The sequence below is a fragment of the Cyphellophora europaea genome, assembly GCF_000365145.1.
Source record: "Cyphellophora europaea CBS 101466 unplaced genomic scaffold supercont1.7, whole genome shotgun sequence".
NCBI classification, from domain to species: Eukaryota; Fungi; Ascomycota; class Eurotiomycetes; order Chaetothyriales; family Cyphellophoraceae; genus Cyphellophora; species Cyphellophora europaea.
The window spans coordinates 251,843-265,900 of record NW_008481813.1 but is presented as its reverse complement, the minus strand read 5'-3'; the positions used below and the strand labels follow the sequence as shown (position 1 = coordinate 265,900).

General features: G+C 55.1%; 7 protein-coding genes across 7 annotated transcripts; 3 read left to right on the top strand and 4 right to left on the bottom strand.

Annotated features, from left to right (window-relative positions):
- Positions 1 to 31: 31 nt before the first annotated feature.
- On the top strand, positions 32 to 1,390 carry HMPREF1541_07187 (uncharacterized protein; the record flags this gene model as incomplete). The annotated part of the gene is made up of 1 exon (XM_008721512.1): positions 32 to 1,390. One exon carries the CDS (start codon positions 32 to 34, stop codon positions 1,388 to 1,390), a length of 1,359 nt encoding a protein of 452 aa, XP_008719734.1.
- Positions 1,391 to 1,583: 193 nt separating this feature from the next.
- On the top strand, positions 1,584 to 3,386 carry HMPREF1541_07186 (uncharacterized protein; the record flags this gene model as incomplete). The annotated part of the gene is made up of 2 exons (XM_008721511.1): positions 1,584 to 2,012; positions 2,109 to 3,386. 2 exons carry the CDS (start codon positions 1,584 to 1,586, stop codon positions 3,384 to 3,386), a joined length of 1,707 nt encoding a protein of 568 aa, XP_008719733.1.
- A 120-nt stretch (positions 3,387 to 3,506) lies between these two features.
- HMPREF1541_07185 (uncharacterized protein) lies at positions 3,507 to 4,436 on the bottom strand (the record flags this gene model as incomplete). Its single annotated transcript, XM_008721510.1, has 2 exons — positions 3,507 to 4,296; positions 4,345 to 4,436. 2 exons carry the CDS (start codon positions 4,434 to 4,436, stop codon positions 3,507 to 3,509), a joined length of 882 nt encoding a protein of 293 aa, XP_008719732.1.
- A 627-nt stretch (positions 4,437 to 5,063) lies between these two features.
- Positions 5,064 to 6,638, top strand: HMPREF1541_07184 (uncharacterized protein; the record flags this gene model as incomplete). The annotated part of the gene is made up of 2 exons (XM_008721509.1): positions 5,064 to 5,174; positions 5,232 to 6,638. The coding sequence occupies 2 exons, from the start codon at positions 5,064 to 5,066 to the stop codon at positions 6,636 to 6,638; spliced, it is 1,518 nt and encodes a 505-aa protein (XP_008719731.1).
- A 343-nt stretch (positions 6,639 to 6,981) lies between these two features.
- Positions 6,982 to 8,565, bottom strand: HMPREF1541_07183 (uncharacterized protein; the record flags this gene model as incomplete). Its single annotated transcript, XM_008721508.1, has 1 exon — positions 6,982 to 8,565. The coding sequence occupies one exon, from the start codon at positions 8,563 to 8,565 to the stop codon at positions 6,982 to 6,984; it is 1,584 nt and encodes a 527-aa protein (XP_008719730.1).
- A 713-nt stretch (positions 8,566 to 9,278) lies between these two features.
- HMPREF1541_07182 (uncharacterized protein) lies at positions 9,279 to 11,734 on the bottom strand (the record flags this gene model as incomplete). The annotated part of the gene is made up of 2 exons (XM_008721507.1): positions 9,279 to 11,608; positions 11,644 to 11,734. The coding sequence occupies 2 exons, from the start codon at positions 11,732 to 11,734 to the stop codon at positions 9,279 to 9,281; spliced, it is 2,421 nt and encodes an 806-aa protein (XP_008719729.1).
- Positions 11,735 to 12,436: 702 nt separating this feature from the next.
- On the bottom strand, positions 12,437 to 13,716 carry HMPREF1541_07181 (uncharacterized protein; the record flags this gene model as incomplete). Its single annotated transcript, XM_008721506.1, has 2 exons — positions 12,437 to 13,242; positions 13,293 to 13,716. The coding sequence occupies 2 exons, from the start codon at positions 13,714 to 13,716 to the stop codon at positions 12,437 to 12,439; spliced, it is 1,230 nt and encodes a 409-aa protein (XP_008719728.1).
- Between the last annotated feature and the right edge of the window lie 342 nt (positions 13,717 to 14,058).

The window sequence follows — 14,058 nt, the reverse complement described above, 5'->3', positions numbered from 1 at the left end:
ATTTCTCTTCTTTCTTCTCGTAGTGTCCAACATGGCTTCTCTGACGCGAACATTGCGGGCTCGCGCCCCCCTCCTCTGCTCCGCATGTGCCACTCCTCGCGTCCTGCCTCGATCCGCTCCCTTCTACAGACTCGCCACATCCCGACCTCTGACCACCACGCCTCGCCGCAGATACGCATCGGCTGGAGAGCAGTATGCTGAGGTTGCCGAGGTCGACTATGCGGCCCTCACACCCACGCCCATCACCCACTTCTCCGAGACTGAGATCATGCTGGCCGAGTCCGTCTCTAAGTTTGCCAATGAGGTGATCGCACCAAAGGTGCGAGAGATGGACGAGGAAGAGAAGATGGATCCCGCTATAGTTGAGCAGATGTTCGAGCAAGGGCTTATGGGCTTCGAAATCCCTGAAGAGTATGGTGGCGCGGGCATGAACTTTACCTCAGCCATCGTGGGTATCGAAGAGCTGGCACGAGTTGACCCATCTGTGTCGGTCCTGTGCGACGTTCACAATACTCTAGTTGTCACAGCCATCCTCAAATACGGCACACAGGAGTCGAAGAAGAAGTGGCTCCCCAAGCTGGCCACCAACACGGTTGGCTCCTTCTGCCTCTCGGAACCCGCTTCTGGTTCCGACGCGTTCGCTCTTAAGACCAAAGCTGTCAAGACTGACAACGGCTATCGGATAAGCGGCTCGAAAATGTGGATCACCAACTCTATGGAGGCTGATTTCTTCATTGTCTTCGCCAACCTGAATCCCGACAAGGGCTACAAGGGTATCACGGCTTTCGTCGTCGACAAGAGCATGAAGGGCTTCAGCATTGCTAAGAAAGAGAAGAAGCTGGGCATCAGGGCCTCGAGCACTTGCGTGGTCAATTTTGATGATGTGGAGGTGCCGGCTGGCAATCTGCTCGGCAAGGAGGGCGAAGGTTACAAGTATGCTATTGGTCTGCTCAATGAAGGTCGCATTGGTATCGCTGCTCAGATGACTGGTCTGGCTCTCGGCGCCTGGGAGAATGCAGCCAAATACGTGTGGAACGACCGCAAGCAATTCGGACAGCTGGTTGGCGAGTTCCAAGGTATGCAGCATCAGCTCGCCCAGGCCTACACCGAGATCGCGGCGGCCCGGGCACTGGTCTACAACGCTGCACGCAAGAAGGAAGCCGGCGAAGACTTCGTGACGGATGCTGCCATGGCCAAGTTATATGCCAGTCAGGTTGCTGGCAAGGTCAGCGGGCTGGCTGTGGAGTGGATGGGAGGTATGGGCTTCGTTCGCGATGGCATTGCCGAGAAGATGTTTCGCGATAGCAAGATTGGCGCCATTTATGAAGGTACGAGCAACATTCAGTTGACGACGATAGCCAAGTCGCTACAGAAGAAGTACACCATGTAACCTATAGAATGCACGATTATTCAGCTCGCCACAGCATGATTCAGGCTGCTGCCAAGAACCTTGCGTAACGTTGCGCGGTTGTTCGCGACTACTTTATCTTGATCATAATTCTCCTCTCTAAGCGTCGACTACTTCGCGAGAGCGGCTTCTCTTCGCGCGAGCACTGCCGATTTCCGAACCTTGTCTGGACAACATGGAATACTCGCGCACGATAGAGATGCTCGATTCGCCTGGAGTCTATGGAGTGCGGCCTCATTCCAGTAACGATCCCTCTCCACCAACAGAACATCGCGGTCTGCGAGCGGCTCAGGCGTGCGTTGCTTGCAGGAAGCAGAAGCGAAAATGTGACAAACAGTTACCGTTGTGCTCACTCTGTTCGCGCATGGGCCGATCGTGCGACTATTCGGACAGCACGCCGACTCCGAATGCTGATGATTTTGCCATGCTCCGCCAGAAAGTCACCGATCTGGAGGCTAAGCTCGAGTCGAGGGATACGCCGTGGGGCAGGACGAATGTTATTGGAGGCGGCAGATCGTATATCTCGAGTCCTGACCAGAGCTTGCCCCCAGAGCAGTCGTCAAGCTTCCCTCCTATGTTCCTGCTAGACTCGGAGATCTTCAAGGTAGGTCAATCAAGCCAGTTTGGCGCAGAGGGCTGTTGCAAAATAAATTTCGCGATCAACAACAGCATGGATGAGACCACAGCTGACTCCTGGTAGGAGACTCGGATGATCATCCCTAAGCCTGCCATTAAACTTGGCCCAGAAGTCTACAATACTCTCGGCTCCATCATCGATGTGAGAGATATCGTAGATCGCTATTTCGAGAACGTCCATCTGTGGTTACCAATTGTGTCGAAGAAGCGCACACAACTGACACTTGAAAAGCCCGCTCCAGACATCCCAGCCGATCTAGCTCTTCTGCTATTGGCGATGAAGCTGATCGGTCAAGGCGGACATCAAAATCCTATAGAAGCCCAATCGCCTCTGTACTGGATGGCTAAGCACTGCTTTTCGTTGGTCGAGTCTGGAGGCTTGATGACCGTGCAGTTCTTGCAATCCGCACTGCTCATTACTGCCTATGAGATTGGAAATGCGATTTACCCAGCGGCGTACCTCTCAAGCGGTCACTGTACCAGGATTGGAATCCTAATGGGTATTCATGATCGCCACCACGCCCCCCAAATCTTGAGAAAAAGTGGCGCATGGTCAGAAGTTGAGGAGATCAAACGCTGCTGGTGGGCAGCCATGCTTTTCGACCGCTACGTTCACCTGGGCAGCGAGGGGCATCAGTTGGCGACGGATGATCCACCATTGCAGACAGTACTTCCAGCCAACGAATCTTCATGGGATGAAGGCGACATGACGACCAGCGAACCCCTCTACATGTCTACTCCGACTTCCGTCCGCGCGGGCGCGTTTGCCCGCACCTGTCAGGCCACTCATCTGATGGGCAGGATGATTCGGGTCCTTAACGATCGCTCATCTGACCCTGCCACTCGCTTTGCTGAAGCAATTCAGCTTCACCGCACCCTGACAGCACTATCCAACGTCCTGCCCTACGAAGTGTCCGAGAGTGCAGCGCAGTACTCGACAGCAATGGGACTCTGCTATAGCAGTCTTCTTCACCTGTGTGAGCCATTCAGCTGCACAGAAACCAACAGAGGCGACCATACCCTGGAGGAGACAGAGATGCAAGCGATATCGATCCCAGGCATGCAAGAGGCTGCTGGAAAAGTGCTTGAATTCTCTTTGGTACTTCAAAAGCTAATGGACCAGAATCTGTCTGCCATCAGTCCCCTCCTGGCAGACTGTCTGTACTCGGCCACCGCCACGTTTCAATGGTTGGTTCATGAGACAGGTTCTGAGGAATATATCACTGGCTACAATTCCCTGAGATCCATCCTTGTGGAGATGAGCAAGAGATGGGTGGTTGCGGGGGAGTACGTCAAAATACTAGAGGTACGTCTGGAATATATATTGCAGAGCCATCGCTAACAGATGAAACAGACGATGAAAGACTGCTTGTACCAAGGAACGCCGAATTTATAACCGGACTGCAGCCTCACCCAATACTCTCGCTATGCCATTAACATAATACAGTCTAATGCTCAAATATTACTTCTCAGTTTGATGCTGCCGACCCGACACCTCTTCGTGATGCTTCCTGGAGTTGGGACCCAGCCACCGCCCAGGATGCCAGTATATGAAGATATATACAGCAACAACGATGGGTGCAAACTCCAGGCAGCCAAAGATTGCCTCATGTGTCGAAAGGAATTCCAACAAGCCTTCGGCGGTCTCGGCCAATCGAATACAGGTCCGGAGATAGACGGCAAGGGTCGCCACAAATGTTGCGGCTGCGAAGACCCGAAGATCGCGAGACAAGACCTTCCACGCCTTGGAGACGAACCACACGAAGCAGGCAATGAAGAGGGCGAAGCTGAAGACTTGAAAGGCGAGACCGGCGAGGAGGATATTATTCGGGATGTTGGGATCCTTGCCGTTTGAGTAGGCAGACCCCACTAGCCCAGCACCGGTGATCTGGATGACTGTTGCAACTACATCGCAAAGGATGAAGACCCAGAGGATGAGCTTTGGGGGCAGGGGTGAGTATTGCTTGCCGACGCGATTGATCATGACTGATATCAGTGTATAGATGGCGGCGGAGTAGAAGACCGGGGCTACAACTATGCAGAAGTACTGGCCCACGAAGTATGCGACCGAGTAGGGATTGCGCTTCGATGCAAGGATTCTGAAGACATAGCCGACGATCTCCATGAGCGTTCCGACTACAACAGTACTGAAGTACCATGTCCGATGGCGAAACAGCAGCCATAGATGGAAGCCAAGTGCGATTGCGAAGAGGATTGCCGCCAGCACTCCGAGGGCGAAGGAGGGAACGTATCTGGTGATTGTGAGCCATCGTGCTTACAGTTGTACGCCTTCAGCTTACCCAAAGATGATAATACACGCCGAGCCATCGTCATCAGGTCGTGGCCAGTTGGGATCAACGTATCCCGTCACTCGAGAGCACTCGTCGGACATATTGATGGTCGTTTGTTGGGGGCTAGGCTAGGCTGTTCGTTTGACCAAGGGTGCTGGTTCTTGATAGTGGTCGTCCTGTGGGAGTGGCTTCCTTCTATATAGCAGTCTTTGGCCAGCGTTCGGTGCCTCTCAGACCTCCTTTGTTGTCCCGCCCGATGTCGTGGCCAAGCCATCCTCAAGCCAAAGATGCAAAGTGTTGACGTAGGGGCTCTTGGACAGCCTATCCCACCGCCAGCAATACGGACAGGGCTCCGCATTGCCTCTTTCAGCCTGGAAACTTGGCGCCCCGGGCGGAAGCTTTTAGGCTTGTCATTAGCCATGCTTAGGGCCTATTCCGAGCTTGATCCACGCCGTCAGGAACAGGAAATTTTTATCACAATACGAGACTGGCCGACGATCAAGCCACCTATCAAATTCATCGCATCATTGCCTGTCTAGCCGAAGACAGATCTGTGGCAGTCCGGAGCCTGCGTTGATGCGCAGATGATACAATCACAGCCACCATCCGCCATTTCATTGACGCCCATGGTCGACCCGTGACTGACATCGGGGACCCTTCGCGCCAAACCATTGGTCTACATCCACACTCGACCTCACCGAAACGGAACCAACTCGATATCTTCCACCATGGCCAGCACCAACGCCGCAGCCGACTACAAGGTCAGGAAGGAAGCGTTTGTGTCCAATCTTTCGGGAGGTACTATCACCGAGATCAACCTCGTCACCTTGGTTGCACCCGTAAGTAGCCTTGAAACATACCCGCCCCAAGTATCTCAGTGCTTACCCATCTGACAGGCAGCACTCCTTCTCTGGACTGCACTTCAACGGACACAATCTTTCTTCACACCATACACGCCTCTGGCCTACTTGGTGGACTTCCTGCTCAATGTCTGCGCCATCCTGTTCGCCTTCACCGCCTACAGCTCTGCTCCCCTGGCCCTCAATATCTTCTTGGCTACCCCATCTCTGCTACTTCTCCTCCTACAGCAACCAAAGGGTGATGCTTCGAACGGCTCAGTCAAGAAATCGAAGTCCAAGAAATCGACCGAAGTCTCCTCGAACACCAGTACCCTCGTAGCTCGTCCGTTCTTGACCCACTATCGTGGAGCCATGATGGTCGCCACCCTTATCGCCATCCTCGCCGTCGACTTCCCAATCTTCCCTCGCCGCTTTGCCAAGGTCGAAACTTGGGGAACCTCGCTCATGGATCTCGGTGTCGGCTCCTTCGTTTTCGCCGCCGGCGTGGTCTCCGCTAGAGTGCTTCACAAGCGGGATGACTCAGGAAGCCAGAGACCTGGATTCGGGGCTCGGATGCTCGCATCTGTACGCCACTCAGTACCCGTTCTGATACTCGGCTTCATCAGGCTCATGAGTGTCAAAGGCCTGGAGTATGCCGAGCACGTCACCGAGTATGGCGTCCACTGGAACTTCTTCTTCACCCTGGGCTTCTTGCCGCCCTTTGTCGAGCTGGCCGACTCGATTCCAGGTATCAGGAAGTGGAACAGCAGCTACGCCATCTTGGCACTCATCATCTCGCTCGCCTACGAAATCGTGCTCAATAACACCGAGCTCCTTTGGTACATCCTCGTCAGCGACCGAGGTCCTGATCTCCTCTCCAAGAACCGCGAAGGCGTCTTCTCTTTTATTGGCTACCTAGCCATCTTCTTGAAGGGTCGCTCGACCGGAGCCCCCATCGTGGTCCTCCAGCCCGTGCCAAAGCTGCAGGCCGGTGCCGATGGCCACCTCGAAGCCGAGCGAGAACGATATGTACTTCTCAGAATGTTGGCTTTCGACGCCGTCTTCAACACCGTCATCTATGTTCTCTCCACCAGTGTCTTTGGCTTCAACCTAAACGTCTCACGCCGCCTGGGGAATCTTCCCTACGTCTTCTGGATTGCTGCCTTCAATAGCGCCCAGATCGGAGTTTTCGCGCTCGTCGAGGCATGTGGGCCTCGCATATCTTACAGAAAGGATGATCTACATCAGATCAAGGATGCATCCAGCAGGGTTCTTGCAGTCTTCAACCAGAACGGTTTGGTGGTCTTTCTGATCGCGAATTTATTGACTGGTCTGGTCAATATGACGCTCAACACGCTTGACATGGGCGGTCTCAGCGCGATGGCGGTCCTTGTACTATATGCAGCTACTTGCACAGGCGTGGCGCTTGCCCTGGACATGTCGGGACTGAGGATCCGACTGTGATTTTGATATCATCGGTGGCGGGTGGGCCGCTCATAGAATACTCTATGAAGCACACCATCCTTTCCCTAGACGCCCAAATAAGTTTAGAGTTCGGGGCGTCGAGGCGTCCATAAACCCTAATGTTACTTTGAAGACAAATCCTGAGATGGTAAAGCGGTATTCACGGTAGGTTCAGGTTTTTTTTTAACTGACGCGCCAGGCCCGGTCTTTCACCGGCGTATGAGGAGACCTCCGCTCTCCGAAACAAGACAATGACCACAATCAAGAAACCTCAAAAACCAGGGTCCTCAAAAGACATATGAGGAGGCCTTCCCCCTCCAAACCCCGACCACATTCCACACGCTCAAACCCCTCCCGCCTTCTCCACCTCCAACACCCGCATCTCCCCCTCGAGCCTCAATTTCTGCGCCTTGAGCGCCTGATTCTCCTCCTCGAGTCTGCGCGTCTCCGCGCGCAGCACCGCGTCCTTTTGCTGCAGCGCCCAGGCCTCCTCGGCGGAGATGAAGGTGCGGCGTGGCGGCGTGACCGGCGCTGGGGCTGGGGCTGGGGCTGGGACTGGGACTGCAGACGCGTTATTGCCAGCGTTGGTGGCTATAGATGTCGCATGGCCGCTGGCTTCGGCGCGCGCTTCTTGCTTTCTGTCGGCGGGCCTGGAGGCAGCGCCACCAGCACCAACCCCACAGCCAGCGCCAGCATCAGTACCGGCAACAGCGACGGCGACGGCCATCGAACTCGGCCTCACACGCCCCGAGCCAGCCTCGCGAGCCACATAGCGCGGGATGCGCGGCAGCGACGGGATCGTCGGCAGCGTGGCTTCGCGCGAGGGCGGCGGGCTGCGCAGGGCTTCGAAGATGTCCATTTCGTCGTCTGAGGCGGCCGCCGCGTCGAGGTCTGTGGTCACTTCCGTTGTGTACTCGGTGGTGCTGCCGTCGCGATTTGTGATTTTGCCGGAGCCGGAGCCGGACGTCGTGGGAGGAGCGTGGCTGCTGGTCGGGAGGAGTGAGTCGCTGTGTCGTGGTGGCCGTTTATGGAGCTTTTTGTTGGCCGATGCAGATGCAGATACAGATGCAGGTGCAGGTGCAGAAGCGGCCTTTTGGTTGCCATCATCCGTGGATGTGTCGCCTATGTCAGTAGCCCGACGATCTGAGCGTCGATGCCCGAAGCGGCGGAGCTTGGAGAAGAAAGCGCGCACGCGGCGACCGAGAGATGGCGAGGTCGACCACGGCGCGTCGGTGGTTCCATCGGTGTGGGCAGTGACTTGCCCGCTTCTCATCGCTGCCGACTTCTCCGCGTCGACCCGAACTCCGCTCCCCTTCACCTTCGCGGCCGCCTCGACCCGAACCTTCGGCCGATAGATCTCCGTCATGACCACGGGCGGCAGCGCCGTCATACTCGGCGCCTCTCGCGCAAGTCCTCCCTGTGGGCCGGAAATCGTCGCTGCTGATGGAACTGCTCCGCGCATATTCTCCGGCGCGCTGGCAGGTAGCGGCCAGTTCAGCTGGGGAACCGGCGGCACGCCTCCAGCAGCACCACCTCTACCATCTCGGCTTATTTCATCTTCTGCTGGACCCACAGGCGAGGAAGAATAGTCGTGCAGCTGGTAGATACTGTCACTGCGGGGCGGACGGAAGCGAATGATCTCGCTGTAGCTTGAGGTGGGGTCTTGCGGGAGAGGTGGAAGGGAAGTTGGATCGAGGTCAGCGTTGTGGGCGGGATGTTGTGGGGTGTTTGGTTGCAGGAAGGTGTGATGGTGAGAGGAGGGGCTTGGGAGGGGTGGAAGTGGCGGGGCGTCTTGGTCGTTGTGACTGTCGTCACTGTCCTCTGTCGTGGTGATATTGGTGTGGATTGTTGAGAGAGAAATCTGGTCGCTGGTGAGAAGGGTTTGTGGACGCGGCAGCCGCGGCGAGGAAAGGATGGGGCGCTCCATTGCTGTGATGTTTGAAGTTCACGCACTCTCTATTCTGGACAAGTTTTGAGGAATCAGGATAAGGAAGAAAGATGAACGGTTAGTTGTGAGGGCAGGGGGTGGGTGGGGTGGTGCCTCAGGCAACAAGGCTGAGGAACAAGGCGTTGGCAAGGCAAACGACCTGGTCCATGACGTATTATTGCACTGTGTGGGATTGCTTCCATCTTAACAGGAGGCCACGTGTTATCTTCACAAAGACCTCTGGAGAGATTCTTTGGTTTTGTAGAACAAACCTTGATCTCTTCCTTGGTTGCTATGCTTCACCGCGGTCCAGTCTGGATGCAACGAGCTGTGCAGCCACTCACCATGTTGAAGCATTATCCCAGCTTCCTTAATCCGCGAAGGCTGGGACCCGAGGCCAAGTAAGCGGCGCATGTAGTCTTAAATAGCAACCCTAGACTGCGTAGTGTTGCTGCTGGTGCGGGAGCTGATGACAGGCAAGCCGCTGAGGGTCCCCTGCCGAAAGCGCTCCGCAGTTGAACAGCGCCGCAAACGATGTACCAAACCAATTTGTAATTAATGTGAAGCATCGCGCGCAATCTGAGATATCATTACCGAGATGGTCATATTCACAGGACTTGCCTGTCGTCATTGATGCGGTCCCGCACTATACATTGCGCCGTGTCTGTGTCAGTTCTCGGCTGTTCGGGGAAGACTCATTGTGCCAACACAACTCAGTACCTAACCGTCTGGATCCTCGTCAGTAACTCCTCCGGAAGCTCCTCCTTCTTAACCAAGTCCATTTGCAGCGCATCGCCCCAGAAGAACATGGCGCGATCCTGCGCATACGCCAAATAATCGAACTCTTCCGTCTCCTCTTCACCACCGCTTGTATGCCCGCTCCCATCCTTCCCGCTCCCTTCGTGGTGCGCCTCCTCCTGTAGCCGTCCGTCGGGTCGGTCCTTCTCGGCATCTGCTTGGTGCTGCTTATCCTCCTCGCTCAAGGGATCGCTCTCGGCCACGACGTGACGATTCGGCATGTGGCTCTGCACACCTTCCACCACCCTGTCCAGCATGCCTTTCATCCTGTCTCGTTTGCTCGGCTCGTCCAATTCTGGGATCTGCGCTTGCACGATTCCCCACGCAACCCACTGCGCCGAATTTGCCAAACGCCACAACTTTGTCTCGTGCATCAGCCTCTGAATGTCCTCGTCTTGTTTCTTCTCTCTTGCGCTTTCCTCGGCGTCGTAATCTGTCGTCTGGCCCGGTACGGCACGCGCGTCAAGCATAAAGTCCGGAATGTTGGTCTTCTCCCTTCCTTCCATGGCTCTTGGAGTGCTGCTGGCATCGGGATTGAACTGAGGGCGGTGCATAACGTAGCTTCTGATGAAACGCCTTTGCTCGTCCTCTGTGGGATATTGTTGTGCATGGCATGCCCACGGCACTTCAGGATGGTGGTAGTTGTAGCACCACTCTGTAAAATGATTCGCGAACTCCAGTCCGGCGGTATTCTGGCCAGAGTATTCAAAATCGATCACCACGATCTGCTTGTGATGGTTGCTAGGTTTGAGCAGAGGTGATTCGCCAGATGGTGTGAGACGCATCAGGTTACCATACTGCGTGTCATTGTGAGCGAATACTAGCTTCCTGCGCAGGGCAGCATTGCCGCCGATCTCATGGATAAGGCGTTCGCGGTAGCTGTGGTAGGTTTTCTTGAAGAGTCCCCAAGGCACGCCACAAATAAGGCCGTAACGAGTGTACTTTCTGGGCGGGGCTGGTACGTCTGGTTTAGGATGTAGAGATATTTCGACTTGGCGATCAAGCCAGGTGATGACTTTTTCGCAGCGTTCCTCCCACTTGTCCCAGGTGTTGAAAATAAAAGGTCCGGCTTTGATCTCTGACGGTAGGAGCTCGATACCTTCGTGTAATTCGCGCATGCGCTTGGCGATCTGTTTGCTGGTCTCCGGGACGCGAAGATCTTCAGCTGTCAGGGTTGTAGCGTGGAGATATTCCTCGAAGCGGCCATTGGAGAATGTACCCAGAAGGCGAGGACCGATATTTTTCTGACACAAGCGTCTGAGGATTTGCAGCTCGTTGTCGCGATCGATGAGGTGCTCGACCTGGGGTCCGTAGATGCGTAGAAGGAGATATTTGGGACGAGGAGGCTTGACAGACCCGGGCTGAGCATCTTCTGGCTTGGGTTTTGGGGGCTTCACAACGTAGACGGCATTTGTCAAGGCACCAGAGAGACGACTGACCTCGAGCCCTCCTGCCCGGTCCATGGGAACGCGGCGCCATCCTTTGAGCTTGAGTGTGTGAGTGAGGCGCAGGATGTCCTCCTTGAATGTGACCCAGTTTCTCTTCTCCTTGCGACTGGCCTGATCGGCGTCTCCAGCGCCACCGGAATAGGATAGGGTTTTGGAGTTGTCGAGAAGAGCCTCAACGTTTGGTACAAGAACCTCTTCGCCAAAGAATTCGGTATCGGAGGACAAGTTGACCGAATTGCGCTTCAGTTTGCTTGCGAGAGACCCCTTTCTGCTCACGGACAGTAAAGGTGATTTGGGGGCAGCGAGAGGCGAACGAGAGGCGGACTTGGTCAAACCCGAGGTTGTCGACTTGAGGTAGCCAGCCATGATGGTTTCCAACTTGTCCAGAGAGAGGTCGAGGTCAGGGCCGTCGTCAGGGTTTTCTTGAAGAGCGTCGGCATTGTCGCCGTCAGCAACAACTGGATCCAGGGAGCTCTTTGCACCGTATTGCTGCATCTTGGCCTTGTGCCGCTTGAATTTCTCCTTGTGCAGCCACTCTGCTACCTGAGCCAAAACCCTACGAGGATCTAGAGGTTGGCTATCAAAATAGCAGTCTTGGGTAGGAGTCTGCTCGTTGAGATTCAAACCTGAAGCCTGGCGGGCAAGTGAGGCAGAAGAAGAAGAGTGGGTGACGTTGGGGCGTCCGGTCATCTTCTTTCCTGTTATGCTGGCTCTGTGTTGCTTCTGTATGGAGGCACCCCTGTCATCATCATACTCTGCAGGAGGAATGGTTTCTGGCTCTTCTGAAAGCTGGACACCTGTAATGGCTTAGCAAGAGAAGGAAAGAGGTCACGCGGGCACGAGCAGCGGGATTTATAGTCAGAGTGGTACGACATGGCGGTTTGACCAGCCGTTTGCAGGCCAGATCCCCCGTTGGCAGGCATAGTGGCATTGGTTTGCTGCAGTACTTGGCCAATGTCGCGTGCGCTGTCGGAAAAAGAAAAGAAAAGAAGAGAAGAGAAGGAAGTTTCTTACTCTTGGGTTCCTGTGCTGGGATGTTGGGAGAGCGCGCCCAGGGCGAATATGAGGGGGTCTCGGGCATGGTCGCCCGCTTCTTGGCTATCAGGCAGTCTCCAAGCGTCAGAGAAGGCGTCGAGGCTTCGGGTTCGGAGACAGGATAGACAATTAAGGATAAAGCGAGGATCAGGTGTCGGGAGACGGGCCACCAGGCGGAAAAGAGGGCAATGATGCAATCATAATCTGGCCACCAGAAGGAAACAAAGTGGGCTGGGAATTGAAGCTGCCAAGTTCGAGATGATCTTGGTCCAGGTTTACGCTTTACGGGCGGCGGAAACTCAGAATGGCCGCACGTGCCTCTGTCTGTGTCTCTTGAGAGATAAGCCCTGCTCGTCTCCTCGTCTCTGCAACTCTGCAACTCTGCAATCGTTCCATCAATGGTTTCTATCCTGTCACCATCGGTCTCTCTGCTCTCTGTGTATCTCGGTGTGTACCGTGCGCCGTTCCCAACAGTCCAGCCCCAGTCCAGCGCGGTCCTGGAATATCCCTCGTGAAAAGTGTGCCATGGCTATGCATATAACATCGTTACTAATACAGGTTTTCTTCTCCCACACTGCCTTTCTCAAACGCTACCGCTCCAGACTCTTTTGATGCGGTCGATCATGATACGTTCGAATCTCTCCACTTGTCCGCCGACTGGCACTCGACGGCTCGGCCATTGTCGGTGACTCGGCCAGGTCTGACAAGCCAAATGCCCCTTGCTCGACATCGTAGCTGTGCATCAGCCCTGCGCTCTCAGGATTTCTCCGCACTTGGATGCCTTGCAGGCTGAAATTCGAGGTGATGCTGCTGCTTCGCCTGTGCGGGTCGAGACTCCGCCGCGCCTGCATGCTCCTTCTTGTCGATAGACCCGACAAAGCGTCGGTGGGTATCGCATCCTCGCCCATGGCTTTGCCGTTCATGTGAGTCCCGTTGGGATCTTTTTGCGACAAATTGAGCAGATAGACTCCAGTGAAAATCACCAGAAAGCCGCAGAGCAGCGATATTGTGTTGACGGCATCGGTGGTGTTGAACCCCCTGAATAGGATGAAGGATGCGCATAATGTCGCGGTTGTAAATGTAACGTAGTACAACGGGTTTACGATCTGGGTCGGAAACTGGCTCAAGGCTTTGTTGAAATAGTTCATTTGCGTCATGATACACACGATGGTGACAATGGCAAAGACATAAGTCGAAGGGTGCGAAAACTGGTTGTTGCCGCTCGCCGTGAGCTTCAGCGCAATGCCGAATGCCTTGATCGACATGACCGAGATGGATCCCACCGTCGAGCAGATAGAGATGTAAACGAGCGGATTCTTCTTGCCATACTTCGGCGCGTATACGTATATCATTGCCACGGAGAATGCGACCGCTGCAATGCAGTAGAGCATGAAGCCTATAACCTGTTAGCCTGCGTCGCGCGTTGGCGGCCACATGTTCACTCACCCCATGACAGCGCATAGTTGAGGATCTCGTCTACCGTCTGGATCTCCTTGTCCGGAGGCGCATGCAACACAATGATGACCGACCCGATCAGACACATGGCGCACCCTAGCCTCCCGAGTATGCCCAGCTCTTCTTTCAAGAAGTATGCGCCCAGTATCGCGCCAATCAATACACTGAGAGCCCCCAGTGGCGTCACAAGAATGGCGGGTGCAAAGGCATACGCGGCGAAGTTGGCGATTTCCCCCAGGACGAGCGACCCGATGCCCGCCCACCAGAGAGGGGTCTTGAGGTATGCAAAGCCATCTCCTTCAAACCCGTGCTTATCCGCCGCATCGTTGAGGCCTTTTTTGGTGATCACAAAGCTGGTGCCGATGGCCAGAGTTGATGTGATGGCCAGGGCGAGGCCGATCCATTTGTCTTCCATGCTCTGGTCAGACCAGCCGAGGTCGGCGAGGTGTAATGCGACGAAGGATGCAGGGCGCAGGGGGCTAGTGCGGCCAGATATATGTTGGTGTCCTTGAGGCGATGTATACTGGTCGCCGACACGTTTAGAGGTAAGTCACTACTTGGAGAGGCCAGCTGGCCGCCGAGCTGGAGGGATGGAATGGCTGTAGGATGCCGCGAGCGGCTGGAACGAGTGACGATAAATGGGGCGCGCTTAGGGCCAAGGAACGACAAGCGGGCGGCGCGGTGTTTCAAGCCATCGACATCAATACATCGAACAGGAAAACACTTCGTTGTGCGGTTCGTAGAAAGGAGTCGCAGC